At 35.4% G+C, this 18,294-nt stretch overlaps 1 protein-coding gene across 1 annotated transcript; it reads left to right on the forward strand.

Moving 5' to 3' along the window:
- Positions 1-916: 916 nt before the first annotated feature.
- tgfbi (transforming growth factor, beta-induced) lies at positions 917-14,981 on the forward strand. The gene is made up of 17 exons (XM_046850455.1): positions 917-1,077; positions 1,310-1,408; positions 8,092-8,156; positions 8,268-8,425; positions 8,579-8,743; positions 9,091-9,237; positions 9,433-9,574; positions 10,309-10,521; positions 10,607-10,747; positions 10,837-10,979; positions 11,593-11,729; positions 12,995-13,125; positions 13,259-13,383; positions 13,532-13,634; positions 13,726-13,787; positions 13,874-13,898; positions 14,021-14,981. The coding sequence occupies exons 1-17, from the start codon at positions 962-964 to the stop codon at positions 14,080-14,082; spliced, it is 2,034 nt and encodes a 677-aa protein (XP_046706411.1). The 5' UTR covers positions 917-961; the 3' UTR covers positions 14,083-14,981.
- The last annotated feature ends 3,313 nt before the right edge of the window (positions 14,982-18,294 follow it).

An 18,294-nucleotide genomic window follows, 5' to 3' on the forward strand; every position in this document is an offset into this window, starting at 1 on the left:
TGCTTTGCAAGTGGGAGTACACATTTTTCAAAGAGCCATGGCTAACAGAGCACACATCAGCACCAAACCTGACACTAGATAACTATTTTATTACAGAAAACTAAGGGTGTGGGTGTCTAAGATGTGTTTTTTTAACAGTATGCAGCATGATGGGATTTTTGTGATCTAATAAAAGAGATTTTTTTTCCCCTGAGGTTAATTATGGAATATCAGCATTTTAGAAGGATGAGGGGATCATGACCAAGTCTGTGTACTGAAATGAACTGGTAAGATTCATTTGCTGAAGCCATCATCATGTCAATGTAGAAACCCACATCTGTTTCATGTTGTCCTATCTTTACATTCAAGGGGAGGTGGTAAAATAAAATTTGGCATTTTATTTAGCATGTGATTTATTTTAACGATACAATATAAAAATAAAGCAGATTACTGTACTGTAGTGTAGCATATATGTGCCATAAAGAGGCTTATTTATAGTATTGATATTGTATTACTTATATTATTTATATATTATTATTAATTCTATGTTTAATGTCCTAGTAGCCGTCAGACACCCTTATCCAGAGAGATCACATCAATATGCCTTATGGAACTCTATCACTTTATGGCAATTGAGATGATCTGTGTCTGCACAAAATATACAAAAACATAGGAGTGTGTGTGTGTGTGTGTGTGTGTGTGTGTGTGTGTGTGTGTGTGTGTGTGTAAGGTCACAGGTGATGCGTTCAAATGTGAAAAAAACAATCATGTTGCCTAACTGGTAACATTGTTGATATCACATTAGCAACAAGGAATGTTCCTCTTTTTTTTGCTGAGACTGTATGATGGACAGTTTTGAGAAGTCCTGCTCCATCGTCTCATGTTGCCATTGCTGTTAGGCTCCGCCTACAATCCGAGAGCTGGGGTCGGTATTTAGGCGCGCGCGTGCGCTCGGCCGCAGTGTGGCGGAGATCGCGGCATCATGAAGCGGTTGACTCTGTGCGCGCTGGCTGTCGCTCTACTCGCCGCGGTACTCGGCGCTAAATCACCCTATCAGTCTGTTCTTCAGCACAGCCGGATCAGAGGAAGGCAGCATGGGTAAGAGTTTTAAAAATAAATACTTTTTGCTTCTTAGACTACTCTGGTGCAATCCTGTGCGTCATTGCTACAGTTATTAGTTTCATTCTTACTATTGCTGAATCAGTTTTACACAAAGAAGATTTTCTACAGAAGTTTGTATTGCCATGATATGATGGTTGGACATCACTAAGAGTTATGGAAAATTGTTTTGTTGAAGTATTTATTAATGCAACTTTGATTATTATTGCAGCCCCAACGTTTGCGCTATGCAGAAGGTCCAAGGAACCGATAAGAAATACTTCACCAACTGCAAGCAGTGGTATCGCCGCAAAGTATGCGGCAAACCAACGTGAGTCCACTCTGATGCTACTTTGTGCAAATCATTTCTATTTGTTGGGTATTACTTTAGGTATTTTAGGATTTTACATATAAGGAAGATGTAATGTAATACATAGTGTATTATGCTCAGTCTGTCTGCAAAGTGATTATTTTGATTACTGAGCATTGCATTGCATTGCATATCTATATATGCCAATATAATATATTTTTACACATTTTTCACAAGTTACGTTTATTTACATTAAGCACATCCTAATAAATGTTGTATCCAGGTCAGGGTTGAGGAATTTATCTCTGTAAATTGTAGTTTGTTTTATAAGTGTGTAGAAAGACTCTTCTATGCTCCTGGGAAAAAATCAACCCCTTGCTTACAGTGCTGAAAGATGCATTTCTGATTAACTGTTTCCAAACAGTGATAAAGAAAGTTCAGGAAGGCATTTGTAATTTTTTCCAGTATCTGGTTGAATTCCTATGTCGAATGCAGCCTTTAGATTAATTTCCTGATATTGGGTCTGGTTTCAGTTAAGAGAACCCATTATGGTTGTATCAACATACCCAACAGTTTAGTCACCTACAAAGGATTTAAGGTCATGAAATGAGTATTCATTACTCCATGGAATCACTCAGGGACAACTCTATATGGGGTAGATATTTTTTTTTCGGCAATGGATGAGATTGCATTAATCCAGTTTGGTTGCAATAGTTTGCAAAACCATAATAAATAGAAATAAACAGTGTTTTGTTAAAAAAAAATACAAAAAGTTTAAATTTTACCTTTTATGATGCTGTGCTAAAGATTTGTGCATTGCTTTTGCACTAGAAAAGCAGTTGCATTTTATTTCAATTTTAATCTCCCTTATTTTGAATTATGCCACATTTTAAAAAACTACAATTTGAAGCAGGTTAGAACCGTGTGGGGGTTTAGTAAATTTTTCCCCATCATTGTTGAAAGAACAATGATGATTAATGTTTGCAGACACCATAGCCTCAAGAGAATTAAGCTCTTGTCTCTGCTTAAGTCTGTGGCTTTTGTGTTTTAGAGGACTAATCATTTTCAAGTAATTCAAAAGCCTTTGCTCTATACAATCTGCACACCCTCTTCATTATCCACTATAGCATATTGTTTTCCACGTTACAGCTTGTTAGGAACTTAGGGTCAGAGCACAGGGTCAATCATGATACATCACTTCTTAAAGGTCATGCTCATAGGCCCAACAGTTGCACCCTGGCTTTGATGCCATTTGAACTCTCAACCTTCAGATCAGTGCATCTTCAATTGTGGAAACATCACTGCCTTGGGACAAGGTCTTATACTATAGGACGTCTCAAAAGTCTTCATACATAGGGGAAATAAACACTTGCCCAAATGCCAAATTGTGTCTTTATTCACAAAAAAAATGCTCTTTTTAAACACATTCGTGTTAACCTGTTGTTAACACATCTAGTATTGTGTATGTAATTGCGCTTTGAAAGCACTTCTTAAATTGAGCTCTCTGCTGTATCATTTTCTGGTATGCTAATACATTTTTCTTTTGTCACTGGCTGTCCTTTATCTGGGAGAAAAAGTTATATAAACTATGAACTGAATAGTTCTTAAGACATTGTGGACACCCTGTTTTGTTATGGCATACTGGTGGTGTATAACAAATCTGAAAGGTTTAGAGTATGATTGAATTTGAGTACATGGTAGTGTCAACTGTCCTCCTTTTTAAAATGGAAACTCTTAATAATCTTATTGCTGGAACATTCATAACATTTCAGGGTATTATTCATAAGTATTTCAAAATAAAAAGTTAATAAATGTATGATCAGTTATGTTTGTAATATTCAAGCAAGCTGACTCATATATAGTAATAGCTTTAAGGGTTAGGAGGCTGGCAGAACTTTTCTATTCTAATGCAACTCCAACTCTATTGTTCAGGCCAAACATCACAGTGAAGGGTGTACACAAGTACATATAAGAATCCAAAGTAAATATTTAGCAGTGGCCACACACATTGTTATTATTTCCTTAACTAATAATAATGAAAATTGCTTTTGGAGAAATCATGCCGCCACCAGTCTTCCCACCAAAAAGACCATTGCTGTGTTGGGGATTATGTTACAAGGAACTATGCACAGAATCTGTACATATCTGCCAAGAATTTTTGTTAGATTAGGCTCTCAGGTGGAGCCCCAAAAAAACACTTGTGGACTGCAGAGGTGTCACATACAGCACTATAAAAAAAGTAGAGGCAACCTTTTAACTCAGGCAACAGTGCCACTACTACCAGGAATAGTGTTAATTGATACTGATTAACTTTAGAAACAACAAAATAACAACTATGATTAAGTGGTGTTGGAATAAATACAATGTAATTTATAAGATTATATCTTAAAAGTCATAGTGAAAATAATTACACATTTTACAATACACCTACATATTGAATATTTTTTCATCTTGTATTTCATTTCAGTAACAAAGTAAATTATCTGTACTTATATCATATTATTAGGATATATGGTTATTGTTATTGGATGAGTATCCCTGGAGATTTAATTTAAGGAAATTTGTGAAATTAGTGTTTACACAGTATAAAGGGAAATTGTGTAAAAAAAAAAATAGTGTATTTACTTATGACACCAAAGACAAATCATTTGTGTGTGAGTCGTAGATTCTTTCTTTATGCAGTAAATATGTGTTTACTAATGTTTGCTATGTGAACTTCTGATGGAGATTTCAGCTTGGGGGACTGATGCTAATAATGGCTTCCATGTGTCCCATATTCCATGCACTTTGGGTCTTTGTGAGGCTGAATTGTTCACAGTTTTGATTGCTATTCTGTGGTTTCCAATATGCCATGGGGATTGAGTCAGGCTCCGAACTCCACAGAAGCTCTCTTTGATTGACGTCCAGTTTAATGTTCCCACAGGGGGGAAAAGGTGTTATTGGTTACTGGCCTGAACATTCCACAGACTTGTATTTGAGGGTCAAAGAGAAACCACATGTGCACTATATATATATATATATATATATATATATATATATATATATATATATATATATATATATATATATATATATATATATATATATATGCCCACTTTTAACAAAGCAATGTATCATTCTTGAAGCCTAACCTAGGGTTTGTAAACTAAGAGTAAAATGACTTAGAGACAGAAGAAGACTTGTTTTTTTTCATCTTCTACTTTCTGAACAGTGTCTCTTTCATTGCACATTCTCATGAACGCCAGAGAGGAAGTGAGAGTTGCTGTTGGTGCTCAGATGTCTTTAGGAAATGACTGCTTGCACTGAGTACAGTCAAGGACTCTAATATACCCCAAGCACACACAAATCATTCACAACTAACCATGAAGTCGAGTCAAGCTGTGAAAGGACATAAACTGACTTGTGAAATTAAGTCTATCAGTTTGAACCCGATTCAACTCTTTGGGGGTGTGGAAGCCTATGGTTGCTTGCATTGCGAAGAAACAGTCTGTTTCTTTGTGTGTCTTGTGTGTCTGGATACTAGGTCAGCTAAGGAGAGAGTAGAAGGTTTCTAAGAAACATAAGCAAGCCATTACAGTTATTTTATATAGTATTACTAGTGGCTTGAGATGCAAAACTTGCATTGACTTCAAACAATCAAACAAACTTTTCAATGTTACATATAACATTTAGCAAATTCAATAGCTATTTGAACATATTTATTACACATATCTGTTTCAAGTTCTTTAGATTTGCTGGTAAAATACTCGTAAATGATCCTTGCAGTGCCACTCATAATGATAACAACTTTCTTTTGAACAGTGTTGGCACAAGTATCTGACATTTACATTTACAGTATTTAGCAGACACCCTTATCCAAAGTAACTTATTTATCCAATCCATACAACTCACCAGCTACAGGGTTAAGAGCCTTGATCAGGGGGATAGAAGTGACAGCTTTGTGTGGCTGAGATTTGCGCTCATGACTTTCAGATACAAAATCACTCCAAAATTTGAGCAATTTTTCTTTGTTGTCCTGGTGCTCATTGGACTAAATCAAATACTTCAAAAGGACCCAGACCAAAATAAGTAGCCACATGACTGTCTGTGCTGAGTTTGTATACCTGTTTACCTTGTGTTCGTGTGGGTTTCCTTTGAGTTCTTTAGTTTCCTCTGACTAGAAGGACCGTCTATGCTAAAAAAAATACCCATGTGTGTGAATAAGTGTGTGACAGTGTGTGCGAATGGTTCCTCCTTTGATAGTATATGCTCCAGCACTACTGCCACCCTTACAAGGATAAAGTGGTTACTGAAAGTGAGCATATTTACTCAATTTGTGAGTCAGTTGTTTCTGGATTTTGACCTAGCACAGGTAAACAAATTCTGGGCTCCTTTACCAGAATCTCAGCACTTTGCTATGCATGAATCCTTGACCACCCTGACTGCCCTGCCCTGTAATCCATGCCCAAAACGTCGATCTACCGGTTGATTGCAAAGGTAGTGTGAGTAGATCACATGACATGAAGAAAATAGATACTTATGTATGCATTTTTATAGTAGGTAGATCATTTTGGCTTGGTCATTTTCATATAGCTCTCATGCTAAAAAAAGTTTGCCCCTGCTATGCAGTGTCACAATGAGAATCTACGCTCTGTATTTTCTTCGCTGTTGTTATCAATGTTGCTCAAATGACATTTAAGAGAGAACGTTGACAGATGTATTTTAAACGGGTGGTAAATAATTATAGAATGTTGCTAAGGGAATTGCGCTATTTTTTTTTTTTTTTTACATCCATGCCATTGTAGGAACTGACATTTTTAGGAAGAACAAGACAAAGTACAGACTCAGCAGGCTGTATATGTGATGGTGAGGCAAATATTAAATATAGCAAATATTTCCTTTGTAGTGTTACCCCATTTCAATTTTCACAACTCTTCTGGTAAAAAAAAAAAAAAAAAAAACTTACCGTATTATTTAGAAATTTAATATGCAATGTGCTTGAATTACCCACCCATGCTGTTTATTTGTCTGAAGTCCATGACTACCACTGTTGTTTTGCTGGCAGAGAACAAATAAGAGTTGAGTTACCATCTGTTATAATAATCAGTTCAGTCTGCTTTCGCCTTTTACAAGTGTACTCCATTCCTTAATCTCTAGAGTTTCCTCTTTATCTGACTGACACATACTAAAGATTACTTAACAAATAAATTATGTTAAATTAGTACACCATTTAAAAGAATAAAATAACAATTCAATATACCACCAATATTTATTGTAGAAACAGCTTGACATGGATGTGACATGTCTCTGGAACTGAATGCCAGTGATGGACACTATTCTTAAGTGATATTCTGCCACTTAACATGTCGCTCCAAAATCTCCCATAGGTCTTAATTTAGGCTTAGTTCTGGTGAAATGTAAGGCTACAAAATATTATTTACATACTTTTTATTATTTTCATTAACATATCTAGTGAGCCCTCTCACTGTACTGCGCATAGGTATATTCATCTTTTTGGATATACTAGGATTGTTACCTAGAAATTCATAGTATAGAAGGTGGTGAAACTTTTTACTCAAACCATACCAGTGAAATGCCTTCACAGTGTAAAAGATCAAATAAAATCACTAGTTTTGCCTTTCATTTGTGATCCGTTTGTTTATGATGTATAATGAAATCAGTATTGGTTATCTACACAATTAGTTTCTGTGAAGATAATTCAAATATAGCACTGCTACTGGACCAACAAAGATCAATGATTCCTGAAAATACATTAAATGTGCATGCTATTTAATGAAAAATGTTTTGCCTACATTTTTAAATAATCTATATTTTATTTAAGTTTTACATCCAGTGGAATTGAACACAGGATATATTTATAGGTTGATAATTATATTACTTTTATTTATTTTTTTTAACTAGAACAACTAAATGTTTCTCACTAACCAGTAGCTTTGTATTTGCACCCTAGCTTAACAGATCTTAACAATATCTCTTTTGTCTGAACTGGCAAGGGTTATTACTTCAATATGTGTCTCTACACTCCAGCTCTGGAGGTTCCTCTGCCTGCTGATGTGTCACTGCATTTTCCCTAAAACAATTTGCATTTGATAGCCTTCCAGGTTTAACTGATGCCTTAGAGGGCATCTATTGGAAATAAACCTAATTGGAAACAGTAGAATAATCAAATCTGTCTAGTCTTTTTATACACTGAAGTCTGATTAACTAAAGATGATATGGTTCAAGAATTCATTTAAATAATATACAAGGATACAGAAATAGCTTTAGTTATATGAATAGAAAGCTTTTCAGCTATTATAATGCATTGTCTGATGCTACTGTATATCCTAACAGATACATTTGTTTGCCTGGATTTGCCAAAAAAAAAAAAAAGAAATCATATGAAATAAAAATGCAAAGATTGCATACAACCAGTAAGGATTTATATTTTAGACCGTGTGAAATAAATAAATAAATATTGATATATTATAATATATTTTTACTATTAGCATAACTAATATTGTAACCTATAGTATTATTGTAAGTGTTGCCTTGCTATAATAATTTTATTGGAAATTATTGCAAATATCTAATCTAAGTGAAATACACAATTTTTTTCTGTTAATGAAATCTATGAATCAAAGTGAAATTCCTAATTGAGTTCAACTTTTTGATTGTTTCTGTAGTGTAAAACCATGATTACTACATTTATCTTTGTCTTACAGTGTGGTTACCTATGAATGCTGCCCTGGTTATGAAAAGCTGCTCGGAGAGAAGGGTTGTCCTGCAGGTTTGAATTTTTACTGTTATCATGTCAACCAATTATTTTTTTCCAGTAATACTTACATGGTCTGCGATTATTTATATCCATATGATGAATGCTCTTCCTGACTTCCACCAGCAATTCCTTTGGTGAATATTTATGATACCCTGGGGGTTGTTGGAGCTACTACTACTAAGATGTACTCTGACAGAGCAAAATTGAGAGAGGAAATTGAGGGACCTGGCAGTTTTACATTCTTTGCCCCAAGTAACGAAGCCTGGGCTGCTCTTCCTATAGTAAGTGCACTATAGTACACATGGTAGTGTTTTTAAATGACTGTGTAACCAATGCCAAGTTTACTCTTTCCACATATTGCACTTTGCATTGTTCAGTAATTGTATTTGATGTCTATTGGAACAACCGAAAATAATATACCACTATTAATTTAGGAAATTCTGGATGCCTTAGTGAGCAATGTTAACATTGAACTCCTCAATGCATTGCACTACCACATGATTAACAAACGCTTGACTTCAGATGACCTCAAGCATGGCTCCTCCTTTGCGTCAATGTACCAGGATTTTGATGTTCATATCCAGCATTATTCAAATGGAGTAAGTGATTTTTATTTTGACAGCTATGATTAAACCGAAGAGAATACCAGCATTTATGTTTACAGTAGTGCCTCCAGTGCTATGCTGTTTACTTTATCTCTCCTTTTCTCAAGCTACTTAACATTGCTCTGTGGAGTCAGTCTGTGCCAAGCTGTTTAGTTTTACACTATTTTTTCCACTGGTGTCTGAGCGAGAACATTTAGCATGCACTGTATACATATGAGTATATGGTACAAATTACATAAAATCACTGTTTTTAATGTATTGGTTAGTACTAAATTTAGACTAAATGAGCAAATATGCTGTTTTAACACCACTGATATTACTATGTAAATGCTTTTTTTTAGATTGTGACTGTAAACTGTGCAAGGCTGGTGAAGACAGACCAGCATGCTACTAATGGAATAGTGCATGTCGTCGACAGAGTTATCACAGCTGTCACCAACAATGTCCAGTCTTTTCTTGACACTGATGACGATCTGTCAACACTGCAAGTATGATGTCATGTTTCTTTCACTTTATTGTCTACCTATGGTTGTCTCAAATTTTTGATGACAATCAAATAAAAAGTCAACAATTGTGTATTTTTATTCTGTATATGTCATATATTTTGATGTTCTTATTTTGGCCAAAAAAAAGTAAGATATCATTATTTTTGCACAGAATTCACATTTCATTCTTTATTTTAGCAAGCTGTCAGTGATGCTGGTCTTACCACAATGTTGGAGAATCAGGGTTCTTATACACTATTTGCTCCAACCAATGAAGCATTTGAGAAGATTCCTAAAGATATGCTGAGCCGAATCTTTAACGATCCAGTTGCTCTTAAAGGTAAGTTTAAATATCAATATGAACTTCATATATGATTCTATATAAACAATTATTTTAAACATGCTAATAAATACTGGTTAGATGCACAATGGTATAATAACTAAAGCTGTTTTACCATATACATGATGTACAATATGTAATTGTCTGCCTGTCTTACATTAGTTAATTTTTCCAAAAGAAAGGTTTAAATACGCAAAAGCAAATCTACTGTTCAGGACCAATATTTTTTTGTCCATTTCAAAAACACCCAAAAGGACACCAGGTGTAAACATTATGTAGACCTTCCACATGAGACACTCTAATAGACACTGAATGTTTAAAACTATGAACTCCTGCCAATTATATTTATATGTTTTTATTTAATGCATCCCATTCCAGGGATATACACCCCTATTTTTTATTACAATAAATTCTACATTTCTGGAATGAGCTTTCATTATATTTTCTATCTATCCATCTATCTATATATCTATCTATCTATCTATCTATCTATCTATCTATCTATCTATCTATCTATCTGTCTGTCTGTCTGTCTGTCTGTCTGTCTGTCTGTCTGTCTGTCTGTCTGTATGTCTGTTTATGAAAGAATTTCAATGTGCATTAACAGAATGTGCATTAGCAGAACATATAATGATATGACTGTATTACTTAAATTAATTATCTGTTCACATTCAAGCCTAACATTTTTTATTTAGTTCAGTATTGTGTCTATATTATTTATTTTTTTTTGCCAGATTTGTTGAATTACCACATTCTGAAGACCATGCACTGTGCCGAGTCCATTGTGGCTGGGACTCCAATGGAAACACTTCAGGGTACAGTGCTTGAGGTGGGCTGTGACGGAGACGAGATGACCCTTAATGGCAAAGCCATTGTTACAGACAAAGACAAGCTGGGCATCAATGGAGTTGTCCACTACATTAATGATCTTCTCCTCCCTGACTCAGGTACCTCCACAAATGCTCATAATCATTTTCATCTTTTCATCCTTGTGTTATATTAACAGAAGCACTTTTTTTCTTTTCATTATAGTTAAGACTCTAAAGGAACTTGCTGAAGGTCTTCCACAAGTCTCCACAGCTACTAAGCTTTTCACAGATGCTGGTCTAAATAATCAGCTTTCGGGCTCAGAACCATTAACCGTGATTGTACCTCAGAATGATGCATTTAAAGGTTGGGTTACAGGCATCTGCTTGTTTATTAACTACATTAATAAGCATTCTGAGCCTAATTAAATTTGCACTTCTTATAATTGTGACCAGGGAGTTTTTCAATGACACCTGAGATGAGAAAACTGATGAGGAACCATGTTCTGAAAGGTAAACTCTCCTCCAAGGGTCTGTACCATGGACAGGAGCTGGAAACCATTGACGGAACTAAACTTAGAGTGTTTGTGTATAGAAATGTAAGTTATACTTCAAGTTATATGTCATACTGCAGTTCTAACAAAGCAGAGATTATATCATGCTAGCTACTATGCTGTGGTCTAAATAGTGATTCATTATTTTTTATATTTTATAAACTGTTGGGGAAATTACATTTGTTTTCGTTCTTTTCCCCATACATTCGAAATCAGCCTTGTCATTCCTCTTTCAATATGACACATTATGTAAGCATTACATAATATGGAATTCATGATACATTGTTTTGTCTCTATGGCTTTTCGTGGATCATTTAATTACTTGATCATTTATTATGATTATGACTGGCCTCCAGTATTTCCTTTACGTCTGAGGATAAGATGAAACTCCAGACAAACTCAATAATTATCACATAGGTTTCAAAGCATTTATTTCCATTCATGTTCTTTGTACTGGTGATGTATCTTAAGCTTTTTAAGTCTTCCATTACTTCTGCGTAATGGATTTTGCAGAGCACCGGAAACTTCTCCTCTGGCTCATTCTAACGTTTTCCACAGCTGACTTGCACACCATCGGTCATCCAAGAAACACAAAATCAGCATCCCTCATGGGTAAAGCAAACCACCATTAACTTACGGCTGCTCTGTCCTTTTGCAGAACCTCTGCATCGAGAACGCCTGTATTGCTGCCCATGACAAGAATGGCCGCCATGGCAATATGTTCATCGTGGATAAGCTTCTGGCTCCCCCCATGGGCACTGTTATGGATGTTCTAAAAGCAGACAATCGTTTCAGGTGAGCAGCAAAAATCACAGCAAATATCCAACCGACACCTGATTTAAATGAAGAAAAGTCAAGAAAAAAATCACAGACACAAAGCCTATTATGTCACAGGTGCTGCCTGGATATGTGAGGCTAGTTTGTGTTTTTAGTAGTCCTCTTTGAAGTTATAAACCTCCATAAATTCTCAGGCAGGAGAAGATCCGCTGGAAAGGGTTGTAATGGTTTTAACAGACTCGTAGGATTGAAAGAGTACATACAGCTGTTTCCTGTTTTCCATATAGTACATCCGAAGATCCACTGTCCACTCAACAAGTTCTAATCTTAGTATTATAAAGAATTTATTAATTTTTGTCATTCAATTTTTGTCAGTCTAGATATTTTTTACATTTTTGGAATGTAAAAAATAACCTTTTTTTAAGGTTATTTCAAATGTACATAAATACTTAGACAATTAAAACGTATATATGAACAGTAGTTTAAAACAGATTAACCTGTCTGTTTCTTATCAAGTAGTCTCTCATTAAATAATTAATAAAGGGTAATAAACCCAGCAAGGGAAGATATTTCAAACTTAATAATCATAAGTTCATAATCATAATAGCTTTTAATAAGTTTTATTTTTCTGCATGTATGCTCTCATTTTACTTTTCAAAATACTAATAAAACTTAACTATTTTAAATGTCTTAAAAGTCTGAAAACTGACCTTCAGTCACATCTCAACCCCCGCAGAACACCAGTAAACCATCTACAGTTAAAAAATTACTCTTCTAACTTGCCATATGGAGGCTTCAAGGTTGTTTTGTCAGTTCTGTCTATTGTGTCTTTGTCCTGGTTGATGCTGGGCACACCTCTCAATTATATACATATGTAATAAATCAGGTCATCCCATTCCTGATTTAGATCCATTTTATAATGATTTCCACTATTTGCCCACTCATCCACAAAAGCTGAGTGAGTTCTTCCACTCCTCCCTTGGTAAATCAGGTCTTCATGGATCTTGCTTTTCACATTTGTGTTGCCATTATGGTCTAAGCTCAATAAAGGAAAATGTATTTGTTTAATTATACAAAGATATCCTATACAGTTGTTTGCTTCCTACTTTGTGGCAACAGTTCGGGGGAGAAGCAAAAAATATTGATAATTTGTCACTTAATATAGTGAAGCTGCTTATGAAGTAATTTTCTGCTAGAACATTTGTATTATTATGATTACTAACCACAAATGTGCCAAATTTGCTGGATTCTTAATGATTATAATCCAATTTACCACCGCACAGCACCCTGGTTGGCAACATTCAGAGAGCAGGCATGACTGAGCTGCTGAACAAGAAAGGGACCTACACCATCTTTGCCCCCACCAGCGAGGCTTTCCGTGCCATGCCCCCAGCTGATCTCAACAAAATTCAAAGTACCGTGCTTGCCTTTGTTCTGTGGCTTTTTTATTTAAAACACAAAATAGGTGCTGTTCATCTCCTTGAAAGTACTTCCACATGCCTGTTTTTTCTCAGATTACTCATAGCTGTGTGTAATGGTCTATGCAGGGGATCCCAGAGAGCTTGCCAAGCTTCTGAAGTACCACATAGGTGATGAGTTTCTAATTAGTGGTGGCGTGACCTCTCATACCAGAATGAAGCCAATGTCAGGAGAGACGCTTGAGCTAGGCATGGTGAGAACACAGCAACTCTATGTAAAACTGTAGCCTTTTTTCTCCCAAGTTTCTATGTATCTTGGTGGAACTGTGCTTGGTTTGGCAATAGCCAACTCATTCATAATATAGGCCAAATCATTTTCTAAGCAATTTTTTTTCCCCCCAGAGGAACTCCACTTTGTACGTCAACAGGGTGCAGGTTGTTGATGCTGACATTATGGCCACTAATGGAGTCGTCCATGCCGTTAATTCAATCATAAAACCACTGCGTAAGCTCCTGCTCTTCTAAGTGTCACTCTTAATTAAAGCTCATGCACAGTCCAGTCATTTGATACAATTTCTGGGATTTTATTTGTTTAGCTCCTAAAGCTGTGAGTGACCAGGCTGTGGACTCTTCAGGAAAGCGTACTGCTGCAGCAAGGGTGAGTTAAAAAAAAAAAAAAAATTTGTAGTTTAAATACATTTTATGTTAGCAAACTGTAACTGGTGTTTTTTTTCCCTCTTACAGGTTGGCACACAAGTTCTAAAAAATGGTAAATATTATTTAACGACTCATTTTGAAATAAAATAAATTGTATTTGATGCCATTGGTTTAATTTCAAATGATGAAAGTAAAAGTGATTTGTATATGACTGCTCAAATTATTTTATTTCAGATGATCTTTTCCAGAAGGTTTTGAACAGTCGCTCCAGCAGAACAATGACCCGAGTCCAGTAAACTCTGCGATTTTGTGAAAAACCGAAGTTAATCCCAACCTCCATTGCTCTAAGAAGACTGACATGCACAACCAATAATCTTTCTGTGAGCAGGGAACAGGTATTTAACTGATTTACAGCAAAACAAAATTCAACAAACCAGGGAAAATTGATAGGTTAAAATTTTCAGTATTGTGTGTGAATGCCAAAGACCGCATTGATGGTAATTAGTTATATATTTGTTTAATTGACTGTTATCTCAATTTAAGCCAAATTTAGTGTCGTCAATATGATTTTGAGAAATACTAATTGTTTTGTTTGTTTTTAACTGTTGTTTTTTTATTGTTTTTTTTATATACATGTAGCATGTTTGCATGGTTTAAGTTGAAACAAAAAATTTTCATGCACAAGCAGTGCAGGTCAGGTTTACTTTTCGTTATTGTGCAAAAACTGTTTCTATGGAAAACAGACACAGAATGAACTATACACTTGTTCGGCAAAAGTGTGTCATTTATGTACACCCACTCAATAGACTCCTTAGCCAAGATCTGACAGACAAAACGCTTCCATAACTCCAAGCTAGCCTCAATGGGAAAAAAATACTAAACATATAAGTATATTTTTACCCTCTTTAAAATCTTTGTCATCTGACATGTCATCCAAAACCAAGGTATTTTTGCACATATTGACAAATTCAGATGTTTCCATGAGGCTGGGAAAGTAATCCTATAGCTCAGTGAGACCACTGTAGTGTGTGTTTTGTCTGATTAACCTTGGTAGAGCTGTTTAATGTGTGGATGAACAAACATCTGCCAAAATTAATAGGAATAGACACTGCACACGGTACTGTAAAACATTTTGTGTGGAACCAAAGAACAATATTTACACATTTCACAATAAAAATGAAAATTTTTAACCAGAGTGGTGCCTTAGATGACTGTTTACTAATTACAGGACTTCAATAATATCAATTAAAAACAATATCTTCCCAGTGTACTAAAATGTTATATAAAAACAATCCTCCTTATTCCAAAATGCAGATGGATTGAGCAGAAGTGCTCGAATATCAGACATCCATGGAAAGCATTGTTCATAACAGACACTCTGTAATGGAAAAATGGTGGGTCCAAAATCTGCTTACAAGTGAACAAAGGGTAATTAAAGTAGGTTAACAGGATGCAGACACCCAGCCTTCAAAGTAACATGAAGGAACATTCATGGCATTTTGAACTAGTTTTATATCTTTTATCTCCATCATTTTGGAATTTAGTGTCCCACAGTAGCCCAAGGGATGGCATACCTAATGGAATCAGGAGGAAAACATGTGTGCACGGTAGCTCGCTCTCAGCTGGCAGTCTTTCTATGGCTCTGAATGAAGCATTTCAGCAGGCTTTTAGTCTCAGAGCCAGACAACGGTCAGCTGTTTTGAGATGGAAGAGAGCAGTGGGCTAGCAGAAGGTTGCCAGACACACTTACTGAAAGGTCACTGTTAAGAGAGGAGCATGAGGATAGACCATCTCATGTTGTTTTCATGCTTTTATCTGAAGAAGTGCTCTTAAAAAGTGTTAGAGTGCTACTTAAATCAATCAAACTCCATTTAAAGGCATTTAAAGGAATTTGTTTTTGTCCATATTTCTGGGACTTTTAGGATTTTATTTTTATTTGCTGAAATTAAAAAAATTAAAAAAGATATAAATATGCATAAACATTAAACATTCAACTAAAATCTTTGTAATCGTAACTATCAAGGATAGGACCATCGTTGAAATATGGAGAATTATGGACTTATTATGGAGGTTACTTATCTGTAATATAAAACATATGTAGTTGTTTAACACTGACTGTATGGATCAGTATGGATTTGCCACATGTCAAACCCCACACTGCTTTTGCAGGATAATTACAGGAACAAAAGGCAACAGGAAGCATTTGTTACACAGTGAGATGACAGCAGTAATCGCAGAAATCTAGCCTTAATAAAACAACATAAAGGCACAGCTCAGAATTGCTTAAAACAATCTCATGCAAGATATACATTTCCTCTGAAATTTTTTGTTTTCAAGTATTGCTGAGCCATTATTCTTAGCCAGACTGTCTGGAGAATAAAACAGTTTACACTAAGTGAGACTGGGCTGTGTTTAGCTTTCCTTTAAGTAAACTGTGACATAAATGATGGTGTTAAGCAAGACGAATACTGTTGAGCATCAAAGAGCCCAAGCCTGTCCTCAGTGCAGCCTTGTTACGGACAGAGACAGATGTTTTGGTTCAGGGCCCAAGAACTTTTCTAGAATGCATGACTTATGCTACAGCTGTTGCCCTCTCCCCCAAACTTTTACTGCGTGGGCTTCATCCACAATAGCTCCCTTATTTTACACAAAGGACACCCAGAATATACCACTGAACCACATCATCCATGTTTCCAATCCTGACACTTGTTGACTACCAACACATTCTGATCGAGTAAAAAAAAGCAGCATGTTGTTAGAATGGTGGGTCTTGAAATGAATGTGGTTTGATTGTGTGTACTCAGGTCATTTAAGGTTCAGTCTTAACTGACATGTTTGGGGAGAAATTATAAATGTACATATATTTATTATCCTAAAAAACACGCAATGTTTCGAACAAAACGTGCACAAACTGATAAAGTTCTGAGTACTGAGGCAGTGTTTGGATTAAGCATAGTCTCTGGGCAACATTGTTTTTTTTAATAGACAAACATCGCCCCCTGTTGGCCAGATTTGGGTATCACAACATAACCAATTCGCCTTTACCCATCTTATTCATGGAGCTGTAACTGTACACTCTGTGGGAAACCTATTTTTTTTTTTTTTTTTTTTTTTTGGAAGACATAAAAAAAAATGTAAGTATAAAAATGTTTAGATAGATAGATAGATAGATAGATAGATAGATAGATAGATAGATAGATAGAGTGAGTACTTTATTAATCCCAAAGGGAATTTATAGTGTTACTGCAGCCAGTTCACAGATATACAACAAAGCACAAGCTACAAGATGTCAACGATTATTAAATCTAGAAAAAGAATATTATTGCACAATTCATATTAAAAGATCACAATGACCCTACGATACACTGTTTACAATATTACGGTCAGGTGGGAATCTGAGAACTACACATTAAGGTTTATTAACAAGGTAAAAAAAACACATAGCAAAATAATAATATACTGTTTTTATATACATGATAATTGTATAAACAGGTGGGAACTTATGTAAACATACATAAAATACACCAGCAAGTTGTGATTTTACTAAAAAGTGAGAATAAAAATCAAAGTTTGACTTATAAACTGGTTTCTTGAAAAAGCTTGAAACACATGTAATACTGTGGATTTTAAAGCACTCATTTCCAGATCTAAATAGGAATATCTATCTATCTATCTATCTATCTATCTATCTATCTATCTATCTATCTATCTATCTATCTATCTATCTATCTATCTATCAATTTAAATCTGGGTTGGGAGGGAAATCTGGATTTTCCTTATGATATTTTTCTGCATAAAGCCTCACAACATGGCTGTGTATTCATTTTTATTTTATTTTTGGTTTAGGATAAAGTTAATAAGCATTAAAATATTTAACAGAAAGACTCATGGAATGTCTGTGGCTGTTGAAAAGCAATATATAATAAAGTTTTTATAATTGAAAGAAACTTTCAATATACGAGAAATGTGTTTATTGATTCTTGAAAATGTACTGAAATGCTATAAATGTTTTTTAAAAGTTGCTTGTGTTTTAGTTGCAAATGAGGCTAACTGTTGTGTGAGAGTATGTGTGAGAGTGTGTGAGTGTGTGTGTATGTGTGAGAGTGTGTGAGTGTGTGTGAGAGAGCTCACAGATTAATAGGTTTGAAAACTGAATTTAATTTTGACCCAAGCAGCCAGATCACACAGACAGATATCACTACTCGGTACTTATCACTGCCTTTAAAATCTGGATAAATATAAATCAATCGATGAAAATGAACAGTGAGCCTGTCTGTGTGTGTGTGTGTGTGTGTGTGTGTGTGTGTGTGTGTATATGTAGTCCGGAACTCCTCGCCATTGGTCGCCTGCTTGTTGAGTTTTCAAAGCCAGACAGAGTGGAGCCAAAGCTCGTGACGTCACACACTGCAGAACACCTCACACAGTCTATTGGAAAGAGTGGAGCAGAAAAACGTGTCCTTCCGCCAAAGTGCCTCTCGACTGTGCTATTGTACCGACCTGCAGCGTGG

Source organism: Silurus meridionalis, chromosome 5 (genome assembly GCF_014805685.1).
Source record: "Silurus meridionalis isolate SWU-2019-XX chromosome 5, ASM1480568v1, whole genome shotgun sequence".
Taxonomy (NCBI): Eukaryota; Metazoa; Chordata; class Actinopteri; order Siluriformes; family Siluridae; genus Silurus; species Silurus meridionalis.

Coding starts and splice junctions, on each gene's coding strand:
- tgfbi (XM_046850455.1), top strand. CDS start 962: ATGAAGCGGTTGACTCTGTGCGCGCTGGCTGTCGCTCTACTCGCCGCG. Junction 1,078..1,309: donor ATCAGAGGAAGGCAGCATGG/GTAAGAGTTTTA, acceptor TTATTATTGCAG/CCCCAACGTTTGCGCTATGC. Junction 9,575..10,308: donor CGATCCAGTTGCTCTTAAAG/GTAAGTTTAAAT, acceptor TTTTTTTGCCAG/ATTTGTTGAATTACCACATT.